At 36.3% G+C, this 21647-nt stretch overlaps 1 protein-coding gene and 1 pseudogene across 1 annotated transcript in view; one reads left to right on the forward strand and one right to left on the reverse strand.

The window, feature by feature from the left end:
* The window catches only part of ATP7A (ATPase copper transporting alpha), a 149223-nt gene that overhangs the window by 73510 nt on the left and 54066 nt on the right, over window positions 1-21647 (forward strand). The window contains exon 3 of the mRNA XM_020881934.2: window positions 20980-21469. Coding sequence (XP_020737593.1) covers window positions 20980-21469 — 490 coding nt within the window. The remainder of the gene's footprint in view (window positions 1-20979; window positions 21470-21647) is intronic.
* LOC110130163 (cytochrome c pseudogene) lies at window positions 16515-16992 on the reverse strand (annotated as a pseudogene).

Consider the following 21647-nt stretch of genomic DNA (forward strand, 5'->3'; position numbering starts at 1 on the left):
GAATTTTGTCAAAGGCTTTTTCTGCATCTATTGAGATAATCATATGGTTTTTATCTTTCAATTTGTTAATGTGGTGTATTACATTGATTGATTTTCGGATATTAAAGAATCCTTGCATTCCTGGGATAAAGCTCACTTGTTCATGGTGTATGATTTTTTTAATATGTTGTTGGATTCTGTTTGCTAGAATTTTGTTAAGGATTTTTGCATCTATGTTCATCAGTGATATTGGCCTGTAGTTTTCTTTTTTTGTGGCATGTTTGTCTGGTTTTGGAATTAGGGTGATGGTGGCCTCATAGAATGAGTTTGGAAGTTTACCTTCTTCTGCAATTTTCTGGAAGAGTTTAAGTAAGATAGGTGTTAGCTCTTCTCTAAATTTTTGGTAGAATTCAGCTGTGAAGCCATCTGGTCTGTGCTTTTGTTTGCTGGAAGATTTCTGATTACAATTTCGATTTCCTTGCTTGTGATGGCTCTGTTAAGATCTTCTATTTCTTCCTGGTTCAGTTTTGGAAAGTTATACTTTTCTAAGAATTTTTCCATTTCTTCCAAGTTGTCCATTTTATTGGCATAGAGCTCCTGGTAGTAGTCTCTTATGATCCTTTGTATTTCAGTGTTGTCTGTTGTGATCTCTCCATTTTCATTTCTAATTTTGTTAATTTGGTTCTTCTCTCTTTGTTTCTTAATGAGTCTTGCTAATGGTTTGTCAATTCTGTGTATTTTTTCAAAAAACCAGCTTTTAGCTTTGTTTATTTTTGCTATGGTCTCTTTAGTTTCTTTTGCATTTATTTCTGCCCTAATTTTTAAGATTTCTTTCCTTCTACTAACCCTGGGGTTCTTCATTTCTTCCTTCTCTAATTGCTTTAGATGTAGAGTTAGGTTATTTATTTGGCTTTTTTCTTGTTTCTTGATGTAAGCCTGTAATGCTATGAATCTTCCCCTTAGCACTGCTTTTACAGTGTCCCATAGGTTTTGGGTTGTTGTGTTTTCATTTTCATTCATTTCTATGCATATTTTGATTTCTTTTTTGATTTCTTCTATGATTTGTTGGTTATTCAGAAGCGTGTTGTTTAGCCTCCATATGTTTGAATTTTTAACAATTTTTTTCCTGTAATTGAGATCTAATCTTACTGCACTGTGGTCAGAAAAGATGACTGGAATGATTTCAATTTTTTTGAATTTTCCAAGACCAGATTTATGGCCCAGGATGTGATCTATTCTGGAGAAGGTTCCGTGTGCACTTGAGAAAAAGGTGAAGTTGATTGTTTTAGGGTTAAATGTCCTATAGGTATCAATTAGGTCTAGCTGGTCCATTGTTTCATTTAAGGTTTGTGTTTCCGTGTTAATTTTCTGTTTAGTTAATCTATCCATAGTTGTGAGTGGGGTATTAAAGTCTCCCACTATTATTGTGTTACTATTAATTTCCTCTTTCATACTGTTAGCGTTTGCCGTACATATTGCGGTGCTCCTATGTTGGGTGCATATATATTTATAATTGTTATATCTTCTTCTTGGATTGATCCTTTGATCATTATGTAGTGTCCTTCTTTGTCTCTTTTCACAGCCTTTATTTGAAAGTCTATTTTATCTGATATGAGTATTGCGACTCCTGCTTTCTCTTGGTCTCCGTTTGCGTGAAATATTTTTTTCCAGCCCTTCACTTTTAGTCTGTATGTGTCTCTTGTTTTGAGGTGGGTCTCTTGTAGACAGCATATATAGGGGTCTTGTTTTTGTATCCATTCAGCCAGTCTTTGTCTTTTGATTGGGGCATTCAACCCATTTACATTTAAGGTAATTATTGATAGGTGTGGTCCCATTGCCATTTACTTTGTTGTTTTGGGTTCCCGTTTATACAACCTTTCTGCACTTCCTGTCTAGAGAAGATCCTTTAGCATTTGTTGAAGAGCTGGTTTGGTGGTGCTGAATTCTCTCAGCTTTTGCTTGTCTGTAAAGCTTTTGAATTCTCCTTCATTTCTGAATGAGATCCTTGCTGGGTACAGCAATCTGGGTTGTAGGTTATTCTCTTTCATCACTTTAAGTACGTCCTGCCATTCCCTTCTGGTCTGGAGGGTTTCTATTGATAGATCAGCAGTTATCCTTATGGGAATCCCTTTGTGTGTTATTTGTTGTTTCTCCCTTGCTGCTTTTAATATTTGTTCTTTGTGTTTGATCTTTGTTAATTTGATTAATATGTGTCTTGGGGTGTTTTGCCTTGGGTTTATCCTGTTTGGGACTCTCTGGGTTTCTTGGACTTGGGTGGCTATTTCCTTCCCCATTTTAGGGAAGTTTTCAGCTATTGTCTCCTCAAGTATTTTCTCATGGCCTTTCTTTTTGTCTTCTTCTTCTGGGACTCCTATGATTCGAATGTTGGGGCGTGTCACATTGTCCCACAGGTCCCTGAGGTTGTCCTCATTTCTTTTGATTCTTTTTTCTTTTTTCCTCTCTGCTTCATTTATTTTCACCATTTTATCTTCTACTTCACTTATCCTATCTTCTGTCTCCGTTATTCTACTCTTGGTTCCCTCCAGAATGTTTTTGATCTCATTTATTGCATTATTCATTTTTAATTGACTCTTTTTTTATTTCTTCTAGGTCTTTACTAAACATTACTTGCATCTTTTCAATCTTTGTCTCCAGGCTATTTATCTGTAACTCCATTTTGTTTTCAAGATTTTGGATCATTTTTATTATCATTATTCTAAATTCTTTTTCAGGTAGATTCCCTATCTCCTCCTCTTTTGTTTGACTTGGTGGGCATTTTTCATGTTCCTTTACCTGTTGGGTATTTCTCTGCCTTTTCATCTTGTTTAGATTGCTGTGTCTGGAGTGGGCTTTCTGTATTTTGGAGGTCTGAGGTTCCTTTTTATTGTGCAGGTTTTACCCAGTGGGTGGGGTTGGACGATTGGCTTGTCAAGGTTTCCTGGTTAGGGAAGCTTGCGTCGGTGTTCTGGTGCGTGGAACTTGATTTCTTCTCTCTGGAGTGCAATGGAGTGCCCAGTAACGAGTTTTGCGATGGGTCTATGTGTTAGGTGTGACCATGGGCAGCCTGTATGTTGACATTCAGCGCTATGTTCCTGCGTTGCTGGAGAATTTGCGTGGTATGTCTTGCTCTAAAACTTATTGGCTCTTCGGTGGTGGTTGGTTTCAGTGTAGGTATGGAGGCTTTTGGATGGTCTCTTATTACTTAATGTTCCATGTAGTCAGGAGGTTTCTGGTGTTCTCAGGTTTTGGGCTTAAGTCTGCTGCCTCTGGATTTCAGTTTTATTCTTCCAATAGTCTCAAGACTTCTTCAACCATACAGCACTGATAATAAAACTTCTAGGTTAATGGCGAAAAGATTCTCCCCCATTAGGGACACCCAGAGAGGTTCACAGAGTTACATGAAGAAGAGGAGAGGGAGGAGGGAGATAGAGATGAGCAGGAGGAGAAAAAGGGAGATTCAAGAGGAGAGAGACAGATCTATGCAGTTGTCTGTTCCCAGAGTGGTCTCTGTAGCCCAGACACCCACAAAGATTCACAGAATTGGATTGGGAAGAGAAGGGGAAAGGAGGAAATAGAGGTGTTCTGAGGTAGAAAATGGAGAGTCAAGATTGGGAGAGAATAATCAACACACTCCTGAATAAAAATGGAAACTGAATCTTGGATTCTTAAATGTCCACAATTTATATCATATACTGAAAAACAAAGATTAAAAATCTAGAGTAGAGGTTAGACTCTTAAAAATACTATATTAAAAACAAAAACCAAAACACACAAAAAAATTTTAGAAATATATATGAAGTTTGGTTTAAAAATAAGGCTTCTCTCTTTTTTTTTTTTGTAAGGTTATAGTGTAATGAAAATGAAGATTAAGGAGTAGTAGAGGAGTAATAAAGGACTCCTTTCGAAGACAATGGGTTGCTTTTCTGGGCGCCTGATGACCTCAGCTAGCGATCAGAAGTTGTTTTGTGAAGTTTGCTCTGCATTCGGTTATTCTTTTGATGAATTTGTAGGAGAGAAAGTGGTCTCCCCATCCTATTCCTCCGCCATCTTGGCTCCTCCACCTGTTTAACACCTTTTAAACACAAAAGCCAAAAGTAGCAAAGTCAACACAGGACTACCTCAAAGGAAACAAAATGATACCATGCCCCCTATATCCTGTAAAAAAATGTCTTTGGATGTTTCCTGTGCTCATTTTTTTTGACTAGGCATAGTGTGTTAAAGCTGCAAGGGGTCTTAGATATGACTTAAGTAGTCTAACCCCCTCATTTTACACATGGACAGACTGAAGCCCAGATAAGGAAGTGATTTGTGCTAAATTACACAGCTACCTAATACCAAATAAAACTAGGACTCAAGTTCCATGATTCCTGGGCCAGAATGTTTTCTGGTCATACAGTATTTACAGATGCATTTTAATTTGCATATGGTTCTTAAACTTGTGATCTCCAATTTATTCTGTCATATAACTTCCAAAAAAAAAAAAGCAGCCTGGTGTTTTCATCATCGACTTGCTTCCTACCACGAAATTGCTGTTTTAGCTCTATGTCACTATTCTTTATATAAATTCTTCTCAGAATAATTCGAATATTTTTAGCATGAGATGCTTTGAATTGTATTTTATTTGTCACTGTATTTTTAATCTTTCTATTTCCATGTTCATAAAAGTATCTTTTAAAGTCTTTGGGGTTAAAAATATGTTTTGATGAAGTCCAACTTTCTCAGTTTCAACACTGTTGACATTTTGGGCCAGATAATTCTTTGTCTTAGGAGAGTGCTTTGAAGGATGTTTAGCAACATCCCTCGCCTCTAACCATGAGATGCCAGTAGCCTCTCCTTCCACTTGTGACAACCAAAAATGTCTCCAGACATTGCCAGTGTTGCCTAGGGATGAAATTACCTTCAGTTGGAGATCACTCCTGGAGTCCCTTCTCAGAGAACCTCTATTGTATACCCTTTGGCTCTTCAGTTATTATTTGATGATGGTAAATTGATTTTCAAACAGGCTAATGTGCCCCTTTCTCTTCATATTAGCTTCTTATGGTTCTTTTTTGCCAGTGACAGGTATAGTGAACAGTGTTTCTCAAACCACAGCATGAGAATCACCTGTAAGGCTTGTAAAACATAGATTGCTGAGTTCCACACCCAGAGTTTCTGTTTTAGTAGTAGATCTGAATGGGGCCTAAGAACTTGACTAAAGCTGTGGTCCTGGGACCACAGTTTAAGAACCATTGTATTGCATGAGCTATACTTACATTAAAGATTATTTGTCATTTGTTTGAAATTTAAATTTAACTGGGTCTATCCTATATTTTCATTTACTAAATCTAGTTGGTAACCTACTTTGAAATCATTCCCCTTTACTTTTAGAGCCTCATAAGCACTGATTTTTTTATTGTTCCTATAGCTTTAATTTTTAAAAACTGCCATATAAATGGAATCATATAATATGTAGCCTTTTGAGCCTGGCTTCTTTGATTTAACATTGTGGATCTGAGATTCATCCATGTTGTTGCATGTATCACTGGCTCTTTCCTTTTTGTTTCTGAGGCATTATTCTCTTGTGTGGATGTACCAAAGTTTGTTTACCCATTCATCTATTGAGAGACATTGGACTGTTTTCACTTTCTTTTGTGATTATGAAAAATGCTCTGAATGTTCACATCCAAGTCTTTGTGTAGATATAAGTTTTAACTTCTCTTAGGTAGATTCCTAGGATTAGATTTGTTCTATCACGTGTTAAGTGTATGTTCAACTTTTTGAGACACTGGCAAGTAATTTACCATAGGGGCTGTGCTATTTTATGTTCCCACCAGCAATGTTTGAGGATTCCACTTTTCTCACATTCTCTACAACACTTTGTATTACCAGTCCTTTTAGTTTTAGACATTCTCATGGGTATGTAGTGGTATCTCAATTCTCATTCCCTTAATGACTAATGATATTGAGTATCTTTTTTTGTGCTTCTTAGGCATTTGTATACCTTCTTTGTGAAATGTCTGTCAAACCTCTTGTGAAATTTTTAGCTGCATGTTTTGTTATTATTCAATTTTGATCATTTTCTATATATTCTGAATATGTCTTCTCTTAGATATGCGTCTTCCAATTTTTTTCCCCAGTCCGTGGGTTGACTTTTTAATCTTTTAAAAGTGTCTTTCCCAGAGCAGCAGTTTTTAATTTTGTCGAATTCTAATTTATCCACTTTTTTTTTACGGAGCATGCTTTTGGTGTCACAGCTAAGAAATCTTGACCTTACCCAAGATCACAAAGATTTTACACCTGTATCTTCTAAAAGATTTTACATTTAGATATATTATCCATTTTAAATTAATCTGTATACATTATGAGGTATGAATTGAGGTTAATTGTCTTAAATATGGATATCTAGTTTGCTAAGCATCTCTATTTGTTGAAGAGTTTATTTTTTCTCCATTGAATTGCCTTTGCACCTTTGTTGAAGCTCAATTTACCATATACTTATGGATATATTCCTGTATACTCTGTTCTGGTCCATTGATCTGTGTGTCTGTCCTGTAAATATCACACAATCTTGATTATTGTAGCTTTGTAATGAACCTTAAAATCAAGTAGTATAATTTCTCAACTTTGTTATTTTTCAGAATTGTTTTGGCTATTCTATTTTCTTTCCATATACACATAAATTTTAGAATCAGTATATAGGTTTCTACAAAAATATCGCCTTGGATTTTGACTGTGATTGTGTTGATTCTATAGATCTATTTGGATAGAATTAACATCTTAATAATATTAAGTATTCAAGCCTTTGCACATGATATTACTCTCCATTTATTTAGGTATTCCTTATCAGGGATCTGTAGTTTTTATTGTGCAGATCCTGCATATATTTTATTAAACTTAATTATTTTCTGTTTTTAAATGATGTTTAAATGGTACTTTTTAAAAATTTCAGTTTCAGTTGTTCATTACAAACATACAGAAATGCAGTTGGTTTTTGTATGTTGACTTTGTATCCTGAACTTTGCTAAACTGTCATTAAATCTGTTAGCTTCTCTGGAGATTCTTTGAGATTTTCCACATAAGCAATTATATCATCAGGGCATAAAAATAATTTTATTTTTTCCTTTCTAGTCTGTATGTCTTTTATTCATTTTCTGTCTAGAACTTCCATTATGATTTTGAATAGGAGTGATGAAAGTGAACATCTGTGTCTTGTTCTGATTAAGAGGAAAACATTGTCCTTCACCTTTAAGTATTGTGTTAGTGTAGGGTTTTGTAGATGCCCTGTATCAGGTTAAGGAGATTCTTTCCTCTTCCTGCTTTTCTGAGAGCTTTTATTTGTAATCATGAATAGATGTTGAATTTTTTCAAGTGCTTTTTCTGCATCTAGAGGTGATCATATTGTTTTTCTTCTTTAAGGCTGTTAATATGGTGAATTACATTGATTGATTTTCAAATGTTATACTAGCCATGCACTCCCAGGATAAGCCCAACTTGGTCAAAGAATACTTTTAATGAAAAATTGCAAACATACACAGAAGTACAAGGAATCTCCTTGTACCTGTCACCCATGGAATTCCTTGCTATTTATTTTCATGACAGCATCATTTGATTTTGATCATGTATTTTGCTGATGCTTTGAAGATTTGATCTGGGCCTTCCTGCCTGTTGTACTTTGTTTAAGGTAGAGGTCCCTGACTGTGCTTAGTTGCTCAGTAGTGTCCAATTCTTTGCAGCCCCATGGACTGCAGCATGCCAGGCTCCTCTGTCCATGGGTATACTCCAGGCAAGAATACTGGAGTGGGTTGCCATGCCCTCCTCCGGGGATCTTCCCAACCCAGGGATCAAACCCAGGTCTCCCATACTGTGGAAGGATTCTTTGCCATATGAGTCACCAGGAAAGCCCTGACTAATGGATTGGAAATTCCTAGTATATCTCCATGCCATTTTCAAGCCTTTTTGCTGCCCTCTGTCCACCTTTTTTCTTGTCACTCTTCAGAATTCTCAGCATTGTTTGGAGCATAATTTCAGTGCTCTTTCCCATGCTTCATTCAGTTTGGTTCCCCACTTGTTCTTACCAATTTCTCTCCAACTTGTATCCGAGGGCCCAAGGACATTAACGATACCTCCTTGCCAAAAGTTTGGGGATTTCTACTATAATGATGGTAATATATGGATGCTTTTTCTTAAATATACTGTGAATTGCTGACTCTTCAGCATGTTTGTTTTCATTGCCAGGGCTTAATGAGTCAATGTGTAATTTTAACTGAGTTGTGTCTTCATTTGTATAATATACTTATTGTTTTAATATATTGTTCAAGCTTTCAAATCATTAAAGCAACTTTATACTGGTGGTGATTCTATTTACTGGAAGATTTCTGTAATTTTTCTTTTATTCAGTGTTCATTACAATGATGACAGAAAGTTAATGCAGCTTTGGAATTTGATCAGCTTGCATCAGTCCTAAAAAGGTTTTTCTTTGACTAGTTCAGATCCATATGCAAAAGATAAATTTTAGACATGCTGCCCAGAGTAGATGTAAATATTCTAAAGGGAGCTTTATCTAATTGGACATCAGATTTACTGCAGGATTTAGAATTAGGAATCTGATGGATTCTAATAATCAGAAACTCATTACATATTTTAAGTGCTCAAATCATTAAATTGAAACCAGAATGTTTTGTGTATCTCCACATCAAATACTTATGGGAGTTCTGTCTTTTAATCTTAATCTAAACATTAAGCTTTTACCCATTCTTCAGAGATTTCAAATGGATTTTAGCTTTTCAGCGAAGTAGGGGATTCATGCTTTCTTGTCCTTACAGTGTTCTTGTCTGTGATTCATGCATCTCATAAGATCTTAAGCAAATTAGCTTCAGTTTACCTTGTTTTTATTACCAAAAAATTGGCTAATTGGCACATAGTGATTCATCATGAAATTTGATACAAAATTTCACCACATGTTGTGGTGCCAATATGTTGACAGTTATTTTCTATATCTGAAACTCTACGTGTTTTTTTCCATGTCTGAATCTCATATTCATCTTGGCCAGAGAAGACAAAGTAAACTGTATCCCTTTTACTATTTGTTTGGGAAGAAAGTAGTGTTTCTCATTTGCTTACTAAACTATACACTCTGGTCAGATGAAACTTATGTTGATGGTTGTGGCAGGAAAATATTCCTTTACATATTACAGTGTAATATGCCTTCTGTTGAGTTTTCTGTCCTATAGGTATCCATGTGAATACTTACATATGAAGTTTTCACTTTCACATGCTCCAAATGTGGGGTTTCCTCTGATTCTCCAGGCAAGGATACTGGAGTGGGTTGCTATGCCCTCCTTCAGGGGATCTTTCTGACCCAAGAATCAAACCAGCATCTCTTATGTCTCCTGCATTGGCAGGCAGGTTCTTTACCACTAATGCCACCTGGGAAGCCCCATTTACCATCTACCTTGGCATAACTACAGTCTTAGAGGCTTCCTCATTGCCTCCTCCCTTCCTCCCCACCCTAAGGAAATTTCTGCCTTTAATTTGTTTTGAGGAGAGAACCAAATTGGAAAATCTGAGAGATAACAGGTAACTTTTATTAACTCTACTACAAGTTTCCTCCAAAGTGTTTGTATTCAGAATACTCAAATTTCTAAAAACATTTTGCAATTTTTCACTAATTGTAACTGTCCAAAAATCAGAGAGATATTTTTGCAATTTGCTGATTAGAAAAGAGGATGGCAAAAATAGCTCTGCAACCTTCGTTTCCAAAACTTTAAAAATGAATAATTTCAGTGAATAAGTATGACATCTGTACTTGATTTATCCTCAAGTGAAACCAATTAAACTTCTCCACTTGAGCTAAAATGGCTGTTGCTAGGGGCCAGAATAGAAGCTAAGTCTTACTAATTAAGTGTGTGCTAATTTCAGTAAAGCTGTTTTAACCATCTAGAAACTAGTTCACATAGTTTTTCTTCAAATTACTTAGGTTCTTATTGTCTCCTGACAACTTAATGCATTTTACAAAACCCTCAACTCTCTGACAAACTGTTTTAAATTATTAAATTTTTCCTAGTTATCTATGTAAAACTAAAAGATGAGATTCTCTTTTGACATTTGCAAGTACATTCCTGTATAAATTTTCTCCTAGGGACTTATTGCACCCTACTCATATATAAGGCTGCATCTTCCACTTGACTGCATTCACCACTGCTTAATATGACCTATTTAAAGTATTGGAGTTTCAGTTTCAGCATCAGTTCATTGGAAGGACTGATGCTGAAGCTGAAACTCCAATACTTTGGCCACCTCATGCGAAGAGTTGACTCATTGGAAAAGATCCTGATGCTGGGAGGGATTGGGGGCAGGGAGAGAAGGGGATGACAGAGGATGAGATGGCTGGATGGCATCACCAACTCGATGGACATGAGTTTGAGTGAACTCTGGGAGTTGGCGATGGACAGGGAGGCCTGGCGTGCTGTGATTCATGGGGTCACAGAGAGTCAGACACGACTGAGCGACTGAACTGAACTGAAAGTCAGAAAAATGCATTTAAGTTGGATTAAGCTGTACAAGAAAAGTAGCAGAAGTATAACATGAAAGCACTTTGTGTTATCAACAGTGATTTATATGGATCCTAGTGACAGATATTTAAGGCTATAATTTGCTGAGTACATTCATAATTTGTTTGCTAAAAATGAAGGTAGACATGTTTTTTCTGCCTTTTCCACCTCTGCCTCTACAGTCAGAAGCCCATATGATACAGAGTGTACTAGTAATCCTTCTTCTTTTCTCCTTCCTTTAAAATGTATATTACTAAGTGTTGTTTTCTAGGCCCAGAGACAGGTTTATGGTGAAGCTAAGCTTAAGTTTCAGAGCCTTCCACTTGCATCGACCCCTTCTAAGACCTGGAAGGAATCATAGCAATGTTCCCATGGTTATATGTTTTTGTGAAAGTAAAATATTTTAACCACAATCCTTTAAATCCATTGTCTACTTCCACTTTGACCCACCTCTTTTAGACTTCCCTTTTATGTAGGTAGTATTGTATGTGCCACAGGCATTTTGGAGATCTGATTAATAGGTTGAATTGAGGATATGTTTAGTTTGGGGTTAGTAAAATATTTGGCTGTAAAGGGCTTCCCAGGTGGTGCTAGTGGTAAAGAATCCTCCTGCCAATGCAGGAGACACAGGAGACACAAGAGAGATGGATTCGATCCCTGGGTCAGGAAGAAGAGAATGGAGAGGGAATGGCTACCCACTCCAGTATTCTTGCCTGGAGAATTTCATGGACAGAGGAGCCGGGCAGGCTACAGTCCATGGGGTCGCAAAGAGTGAGACACGACTGAGCATGCATGTGCGCATGCGCGTGCATGCACATATACACACACGGTTCTTAGTTGCTTCTGTGTATAATGAAATTTGTGCTACAGATTCTGATAGAATAATGTCCTTACCACTCATGATGCCAACTCACCAGGGTCATGGCATAAAGGAGTAGGGCCTAGTGTAAAAGTGATAAATGAGTGTTATCAATTCAAAGAGTATTTAAAACTAGTTCACTGCACAAGTAAACTTCTGAAATGCCCTGAGATCTTATTGCTCCTATATGAAAGAAACTTGATAGTTTTCCCAAATTTGACAATCACATATAAAATGATTTTACAAAATCACTGTTAAATGAAGCAGCAGAGTACATATATAGCCAAACATGTAGAAAGAGAAAATATTATACAGGTGTAGGAGGTATTATTAATAAAAAAGTTACTTTAATGGATTTTATGGTATTTGGTAAGTTTCAAAACTTTATAACTTGTAATTTTGTTACTCATTTATTTGTTTTTCATTTATTTTTATTAGTTGGAGGCTAATTACTTTACAATATTGTAGTAGTTTTTGTCATACATTGACATGAATCAGCCATGGATTTACAAGTATTCCCCATCCCGATCCCCCCTCCCGCCTCCCTCTCCACTCGATTCCTCTGGGTCTTCCCAGTGCCACAGGCCCGAGCACTTGTCTCATGCATCCAGCCTCATTTAGAATATTTACATCTGTACAGATGTTACATTTCAGAGGCCACAAAAGGTGGATTCACCTCTTTCTAGGCACTGTATGGAAAATTGTCCCTGTCTGAACATAATTTAGAGTCAGAATGCAGCTTAACACATAAATATTGGTCACTTCTTAAAGACTGTTAAGGTTTAAAATTTCTGGATCATAGTTTCTGAGATTATAATTAAGACTAATGTGTAGTCAATTAAGAAACCAGATTTCAAGAGGACATCGTTTCAACTAAGTCAAGGAGCTGTTTGTTGTGTTTGGAATAAAACTCTGATATGAATTGATATAATTGTGATGTTAAATTGAGTATGATTGTTTTATTTAAAAAATGTTGCAGTGGAACAGATTAGAGATTTAATTCACAGGATTCAAGGCAAGTGAATTATCAAGAAGTCTCTAACTTTGAAATAAATAGAATGAATATGATTATACCCCTTGGCAGCTTCAGCATTTAAATATAGTTTGGGTATTATGTCTTAAATTGCAAAGTTTATAAATGAGTGTTATACTCTTGTTCTGCCAAGACTGTAGACTTTAAAGAGATTAACTTGAAGCTTTATTTAATCACCCCAGTGGTCAGTTCAGCAGGAAAATAAAATGGGTAGATAATGTGAAGGTCTTTCTCTGAGATTGGCCTTTTTGAAAGTGGTAATGTAAAATTAAATTTAGATATAAGCACCAAATGGCTCTAAAGGCTAATGCCTTATTTACAGATTACTTTGTCCTTGAAACTTAACTGCGTTTTGTGTGCTTTTTCCTTTACTTAGATAAAGGCTGCAGTCCATTTCCTAACAGACTATCCTTTACAAAAATGGTCATTTAGGTAATTCCCTGGCAATTCAGTGGTTAGGACTCGTCACTCACTGCTGAGGGCCTGGATTTAATCCCTGGCCAGGGAACTAAGATCCCACAAGCTGCACAGTGTGGCCAAAAAAAAAAAAAAAAAAAAAAACAATCTAGATGCTAGCAGTTACCAAATTCATCCTGTGGATCAATACATTCCTTGCTCCCCTTAAAATTAACTATTTTTTTTTAATTATTGGAAAAGTAACATATGTCCAGAGTAAAATCCCCTTTCCAAAAGAAACCAGTTATCAGTTTCCTATGTATGAATTCTCCTAGAAATAGACTGAATATAAGATGAGTAACATTTGTAGATCTATATACTTAGATATAACAACCTAGGTTTGAACTGCACAGGTCCACTTATACACATTTTTTCAATAAATATGTGTTTTAGTACTACACATCTGTGGTTGGTTGAATCTGAGGGTGTGGAACTGAGGATATGGAGGTCCAAATGTAAAGTTATACATGAGGTGGGTGCCCCCACCCCATCTCCTTGTTGTTTAAGGTTTAACTGTGTATATATGTGTGTGTATATGTGTGAGGACAGGAGGAGATGGGGACAACAGAGAATGAGATGGTTGGATAGCATCACTGACTCGATGGACATGGGTTTGGGTAAGCTCCGGGAGTTAGTGATTGACAGGGAGGCCTGGCATGCTGTGGTTCATGGGGTCGCAAAGAGTTGGACACGACTGAGCGACTGAACTGAACTGAAGCATACTATATACATACTGTTCTAACCTTGCTTTTTTTCACCTGGCAAATACATCTTATTGTTTCCTGTCAGCGTATAGAAATCCGTCTTTATTTCTAGTTGTAACTTTTTCCCTCTAACATTTGGTATGGCAAATGATGATAGTGCATTGAACATTTCTGTTTTTCAAATGCTATATTAGAGTAATATAGGCATTTTGCCTTATATAAATTCTTAGGTAATAAATGGCCATCCATGAAGATGTAGAATTGGTTATTCAAACAGGCTTAGGCTTCTGATTTAGTTGAACCAAGGATCAAAGAAATATCAAATCCAAGGTTTAAAACTAGCAGTAGAAGAATCATGTAAAGAGGGACTTTTACTATATCCTTTCTTTGTATATAAATTTTTATAATGAATAATCATGCAGTAGTTACATAATTTTTGAATAAAATGAAATTAGCAATGAAAATTTGGAAAAAACACTCAATTTACAGAAAAACTATACGACAACTTAAACTAACAAAATAACCATGTCTTTTTCATTTTAAAACGTTTGACTTTTGAATTTTTAGAGTGGTTTTGGGCTGTTATCATAGTCTCTAAAAATTGTCTTTTGCTAGTTCATACTACCCAAAGCAATCTATAGATTCAATGCAATGCTATCAAGCTACCAATGGTATTTTTCACAGAACTAGAACAAATAATTTCACAATTTGTATGGAAATACAAAAAACCTCAAAGAGCCAAAGTTATCTTGAGAAAGAAGAATGGAACTGGAGGAATCAACCTGCCTGACTTCAGGCTATACTACAAAGCCACAGTCATCAAGACAGTATGGTACTGGCACAAAGACAGAAATATAGATCAATGGAACAGAATAGAAAGCCCAGAGATAAATCCACGAACCTATGGACACCTTATCTTCGACAAAGGAGGCAAGGATATACAATGGAAAAAGACAACCTCTTTAACAAGTGGTGCTGGGAAAACTGGTCAACCACTTGTAAAAGAATGAAACTAGAACACTTTCTAACACCATACACAAAAATAAACTCAAAATGGATTAAAGATCTAAATGTAAGACCAGAAGCTATAAAACTCCTAGAGGAGAACATAGGCAAAACCCTCTCTGACATAAATCACAGCAGGATCCTCTATGACCCACCTCCCAGAATATTGGAAATAAAAGCAAAAATAAACAAATGGGACCTAATGAAACTTAAAAGCTTTTGTACTACAAAGGAACCATAAGCAAAGTGAAAAGACAGCCCTCAGATTGGGAGAAAATAATAGCAAACGAAGCAACAGACAAAGGATTAATCTCAAAAATATACAAGCAACTCCTGCAGCTCAATTCCAGAAAAATAAATGACCCAATCAAAAAATGGGCCAAAGAACTAAACAGACACTTCTCCAAAGACGACATACAGATGGCTAACAAACACATGAAAAGATGCTCAACATCACTCATTATCAGAGAAATGCAAATCAAAACCACAGTGAGGTACCATTACATGCCAGTCAGGATGGCTGCTATCCAAAAGTCTACAAGCAATAAATGCTGGAGAGGGTATGGAGAAAAGGGAACCCTCTTACACTGTTGGTGGGAAGGCAAACTAGTACAGCTGCTATGGAGAACAATGTGGAGATTTCTTAAAAAACTGGAAATAGAACTGCCATATGACCCAGCAATCCCACTCCTGGGCATACACACCGAGGAAACCAGATCTGAAAGAGACACATGCACCCCAGTGTTCATCACAGCTCTGTTTATAATAGCCAGGACATGGAAGCAGCCTAGATGCCCATCAGCAGATGAATGGATAAAGAAGCTGTGGTACATATACACCATAGAATATTACTTGGCCATTAAAAAGAATTCATTTGAATCAGTTCTAATGAGATGGATGAAACTGGAGCCCATTATACAGAGTGAAGTAAGTAAGCCAGAAAGATAAAGACCAATACAGTATACTAACGCATATATATGGAATTTAGAAAGATGGTAACGATAACCCTATATACAAAACAGAAAAAGAGACACAGATGTATAGAACAGACTTTTGGACTCTGTGGGAGAAGGCGAGGATGGGATGTTTCGAGAGAACAGCATCGAAACATGTATATTATCTAGGGTGAAACAGATCACCAGCCCAGGTTGGATGCATGAGACAAGTGCTCGGGACTGGTGCACTGGGAAGACCCAGAGGAATCGGATGTAGAGGGAGGTGGGAGCGGGGATTGGGATGGGGAATACATGTAAATCCATGGCTGATTCATGTCAGTGTATGACAAAAACCACTACAATAATGTAAAGTAATTAGCCTCCAACTAATAAAATTAAATGGAAAAAAAATAAAGTTTTTAAGTTTTAACTTTTATTTAGGTTGGTCAAATTGAATAAATATCAATAGAACTTGATGCCTTCCTCTTATACTCTTTTTTTTTTGAGGTGCTAAATACTCTTTATTTGATGCTATACATAAACCACACTAAAATGTCTTTCATTAAGTAAAAGGCTAAATTTTAGATAGAGAATTTTAATTAAATTGGCATAGTTTATAAAACCAAAAAGATAAAGTGGAATTTGTCAGTGTATTTTCAATCCTTGCCTTAACAGGCTAATGAACACAACTTCAAACACATGTGAATCCTCCTCTGTTCTATGAGACAGTGAAGGGACCTTTTTTAGTATTTAAATATATTAATATAACCAGTTATAGAAATCTAAATATAAAACCAATCTCTTACAGGGTTTGAGAAGGAATGCACCATCTCCCTAAAAAGTTTAATATTCCTTATTCAAGTTCAATCATCTCTTTAGAATGGGAAAAGTGATAGTACTTGTTGAACTGGAATTACTATCAAAATTAAAAAAGCTGACCATATTCGTTTAGCCACAAACCAATCTTATTTAAAACAGGACTGTCCAACAGAATTATTCCATCAGCTGTTCATGATCTGAATTCTAGTGTATGAGATCAATTTAAATATGGAACACATAAAAAGTCATGAGACACTTCTGTTTCATAATAAATAAGGCAGTGGCCAACTATTAACTCATTGGTAGCTTTTTTGAGATAAGCTATCAAGTCCTCCCTCTCTCCCTTCTTCTTAACGCCAGCAAAGATCATCTTTGTTCCAGGGATGTACTTCTTGGGATTCTCCAAGTACTCCATCAGTGTCTCCTCTCCCCAGGTGATACCTTTGTTCTTGTTGGCATCTGTGTAAGAGAATCCAGCAGCCTGACCTGTCTTTCGTCCAAACAGACCATGGAGGTTTGGCCCAGTCTTGTGCTTGCCTCCCTTTTCCACAGTATGGCACTGGGCACACTTCTGAACAAAAATCTTCTTGCCCTTCTCAACATCACCCATTTTAAAATCATTCTTTCTCTGTGGGCGACCGAGAAGTTCCCGCTCACAAGCCGAACGCCCCGCTTTCCCTCTTATACTCTTATACTTTAATTTTCAGTATCCTTTATTGAAACATCAGAGTGTTACTCAGTTAAAATATGTATATTTTTTTTCAGCAAACAGTGATAGAATTTGTATTAAGACATATGTAATATAAATGGGATTCCTATTATGTATTTTATATAATATTTATTTGGCAAAATATGTTGTGCAAGAAGAATCAGACATATTAGAAATTCAAGATTATTGATGAATCATTTTACTTTTCTGAGTTTAGTATCTGTAGAAGGACAGGATCGTTTCAAGCTCCCGCAAAACCTCTGAATCCCTCTATATTGAGTTGTTTGGAAAATGTTAGAAAGTAGGCTTTAAACCATTTGAAGATTTCCCCATTGGCTTAGTAGCATGCTAATCTGAATTTATTATGGGGACGTATCAATCAACTCCTGGGGAGATAAAAGGGAATTTCAGTGTGCTAAAGCAAAGTACCTTTCCCAAAGTGACTTTTAAAAATGGGGAAATGTTAGAATATACTAATTGTCAAATCTTGCTAAAATCCTAAAGAAATGCATTCTCTTAGTCATTTTTTATTTTGAGAAGATATGAAATGTAGAGGGGAAAAGTAAACATAGAACTAAAATTTAGTTCACACACTAGAAATATTTCATACTTTTCAGGTATTTTTAAGTCACAAATCTCTCAAATCACAGGCATAGAATTTTGGTTTTTCAAGGAGATCAAAGATCATCTAGCTTCATCATTTATAAATGGAATGAGTATGGACTTTGGAGTTACAGAGACCTACATTTGAATTCTAGCTCTTTCATTTTCTTGCTGAGCTTCTTGGGCAATTTATTCAGTGTCCTAGCCTTCAGATAGGAAATTGGATCACCTTTTATTATCAGATGAGAAGGAATACACAAAAGAAAATATACTAATAACAATCCAAGAAGTGGTAATAACACAGTTTTTATAACACCTTTTATAGAAAGGTAGAGCTCAAAAGAACTGTCTTTCAAGAAACCTAAGCCCTTAGATTTGTCTTAAGTTTCTTGCTTGAGAATAGATGATGCAACCTTTTTATATTTATGCAAATTATACAGAAATTACATACAGATAAAGTATACGATGCTTGAATTTCATGTTTTAGACATTTCAGTAGACAAATAACTCCTTATGCATTAAAATAATGGATCTTTACAATACCTATGGACAGCATCGTTTACACCACTGTTAATACTGTTGAGGCCACAGGGTATGCTTGGTTTCTTTTCTTCTCTTTCACTCCTACCTTCATCTAAATATAGTGAACAGTGCTCCCTCTTGAGTCCTTCATAGGAGCCACATTTATAGATTGTAGACTTTTGGATGTTTCTTTTCAGGGGAACTATTGATAAAATAGAAACATAGTTCCTCTGGGAAAAAAACAAAACCAAACCACATTGATTCCTAATGAAAGATTCTGAGAAGAAAAACAAGCAGTTGAAACTTCGGAGCACTGTGGGGAATAGGCGAAGGTGGTTTGCGTTGGTGGTGATCAGGGAGAGTGGCACAGATCCAGAATCAGACAGACTGCTCCCAGCAATTTCCAGTTGTTTGGAGTCTGTGCTTGCTTTTACTCACCATTGGATCCCTAGCAGCTAACACATAATGGGTATTCAGTAAATGTTTGTTAAATAAATAAGTGCTATTTTAGCTTCCTGCTCAAGGATTTGGCATCCAGAATAGTTCTGTGATAAACACTGAATTTCCTCTTACACAAAGGTGCTGCCTGTTTTTGTTTCCTTTGAGACTTTTGGCTTGAAAAATCTCTGATATCTAACATTCAGAGGAAAAGTCAAGTGCTGTTATCCCAAAGGGGAACATTTTTTTGTGCTAGGTATGGTTGACCTGGCTTTAAAACACACAAATAGAAGTTACTAAATAAGGAAGTGTCGCAAAGAGTCGGACACAACTGAGCGACTGAACTGAACTGAACTTTCTGGTTTACAGCATGAAAACAACATAGGATAATACAACTTTTTTGTATAGTATTTTGTATACATAGTTTCCTTGTTTTTTTATGTTCAGGCTATGGCAATAAAAAGTGTAGCAAATCATCGGGTGATAAAGTGATTTTTGCTTTTAAAAATTAATTTTCAGAGCACTTCCTTATTGGGTACCTCGGTAAATTGAAATTTGGCAGGGTGAGTGGGGGAAAATCCCCTTCCCTTTTTTAAAAGTTTGGCACTTGATCAGAAAAAGTAGAGTAATACATAGAGCAGTACTGTCCAATGGAACATTCTGTAATGATGAAAATGTTCTGTATTTACTCTGTCCCTTGTGGCGGCCACATTGGCCATTGAACACTAGAAATGTGGCTAATGCAATTGAGGAACTGAATTTTTTAATCTTTTCATTTTTGTTTTTAAAATTATACCCCCAAATTGACTTCTACGTACAGTTCTATGAATGTTTTGTTTGTTTGCTTGCTTGCTTGTTTTAAGTTTGGTTAATTTTAACACATGTATAGATTAATTTGGAGAAGTAAATGGCAACCCACTCCAGTACTCTTGCCTGGAGAATCCCGTGGACAGAGGAGCCTGGTGGGCTACAATCCATGGGGTCGCAAAGAGTCGGACACGACTGAGCGACTAACACACTTAGATTAATTTAACTACCCCAAGCCAGGACAGCACAGTTCCATCACCCACATCACTCCAAAATGATTCTTCTCTAAATGCAAATATAGCTATGTCATTCCCCTGCTTAACTTTTCCATGACTCTCTATTACCTATGGAATAAAGTACAAATGATTATTGGCATACAAGAGCCCCCATGATAAAGCAGTTGCCTAATTATGCAGCCTTTCATTTTTCTCTACCTTTGTGTTTACATTTGTCATGAGTTCCCTGCTTCAAATGTCCTTGCTAATTTCTGTTATTCCTTTAACATTCAGGCATTATCTCCCCTAAGAAACCTTTTTGACACACATTCCCAGGGATGAATGGGTGTTCTTTTTCTCTGTCCTCTGTTCTAGCATTGCTCCCTGTGACTATGTCATGATCATCTTTGTATCATGAGAATCTTAGTTCCTGGCACATATAATAAGTGTTTGATAAATATTAGTTTTTCAGTGTTTACTTTTATATGACTTACTGCTTCAAAGAACTTCTTTCCTGTTTACTCATATGATCCTTATAATAACCCTGGAAGAGAATAGAGCACATTCCTTCATTTTTCTGATGGTAGAGCTAGTGAGTGTGGTTAACTAATAAGTGGAGAATTGACCCTGGAGCTCAAATCTTCTGACTCTTAACCTAGATTTGTGTGTGTATATGACTACTTCATAAATCTTTATAATCCATGTGTTACCCAAAAAGATGCAGGGTAAGATGTCCAGGTAGTAGTTAAATTATATTCAGTTGCTGAGCTTTAAGAATACACTCATTATTTTAATAATCAAGTCAGGAAAAATGATAAAGATGTTCTTATTTTGCACAAAAGTAATACTAGACTATAGTGACTTAGAAGGTTATAGAAATATTGCTACTAAACCCTATGAATATTGCTTTCATAAACCAGCATATTTATACCTCTTCTTGCAACAAGTTTATCCTAACTGAACATTTTAAAAACTTTAAACTTGACTTCCAATTTGTTTTATGTAGCTGATCCTCTTTCCTGAAATTATCTTTTGAATTGGTAGAGTGCTGAGTGTTGGAATACTTTGTGAAGGGAGATGAAGAGTAGTTTGTTCTCTGTTATGAAATTCTAGGGTGTGTTTGAGCACGTTTCAAATGCCTGATCATTACCTGAGTCAAGTACACCTACATAGAGCTTTACCATTCCTGTAGGTACACAAGACATGTGCTGCTTTCTAAAGAGAATAGGAAAGATGAGAACTAATAAAGAAACTCTATTTGATTTAATTATTTGTTTCATTCTTGACGGTGGTGTGATGATTGATAATTTTAAGTCCCATATTATGAAATTTAATTAAAATGACTTCTGCAATTTCCTTCCAAAAGGTTTCACTGGAAGAAAAAAATGCAACTATTATTTATGACCCAAAACTACAAACTCCAAAGACCCTGCAGGAAGCTATTGATGACATGGGCTTTGATGCTCTTCTCCATAATCCTAAGCCTCTCCCTGTTTTAACTGAAACTGTGTTTCTGACTGTTACTGCTTCACTGGTTCCGCCATGGGACCATATCCAAAGCACATTGCTCAAGACCAAGGGTGTAACAGATATTAAAATTTCCCCTCAGCAGAGAACTGCACTGGTGACAATAATCCCTTCTATAGTGAATGCCAATCAGATAGTAGAGCTGGTTCCTGATCTCAGTTTAGATACTGGAACTCTGGAGAAAAAGTTAGGAACTTGTGAAGATTATAGTATGGCTCAACCAGGTGAAGTCATGCTGAAGATGAAGGTGGAAGGGATGACCTGCCATTCATGTACCAGCACCATTGAAGGAAAAATTGGGAAACTGCAAGGTGTTCAGCGAATTAAAGGTAGTATGACTGATATTGTTTGTTTGATTGCTTTGTAAGGCTTGGTTTTCTGTTTTGGTCTTTTAACTTTAGCATTTTCCTTTAAGCATGGGTTTTGAATCCGTGGGACTAGAATGTTACTGCTTCATTGAAGTCTGAGAAACAGTGTATTCCCAGGATTAATGTCAAGTAAAGTTAA

Source organism: Odocoileus virginianus, chromosome X (genome assembly GCF_023699985.2).
Source record: "Odocoileus virginianus isolate 20LAN1187 ecotype Illinois chromosome X, Ovbor_1.2, whole genome shotgun sequence".
In the NCBI taxonomy this organism is placed as follows: Eukaryota; Metazoa; Chordata; class Mammalia; order Artiodactyla; family Cervidae; genus Odocoileus; species Odocoileus virginianus.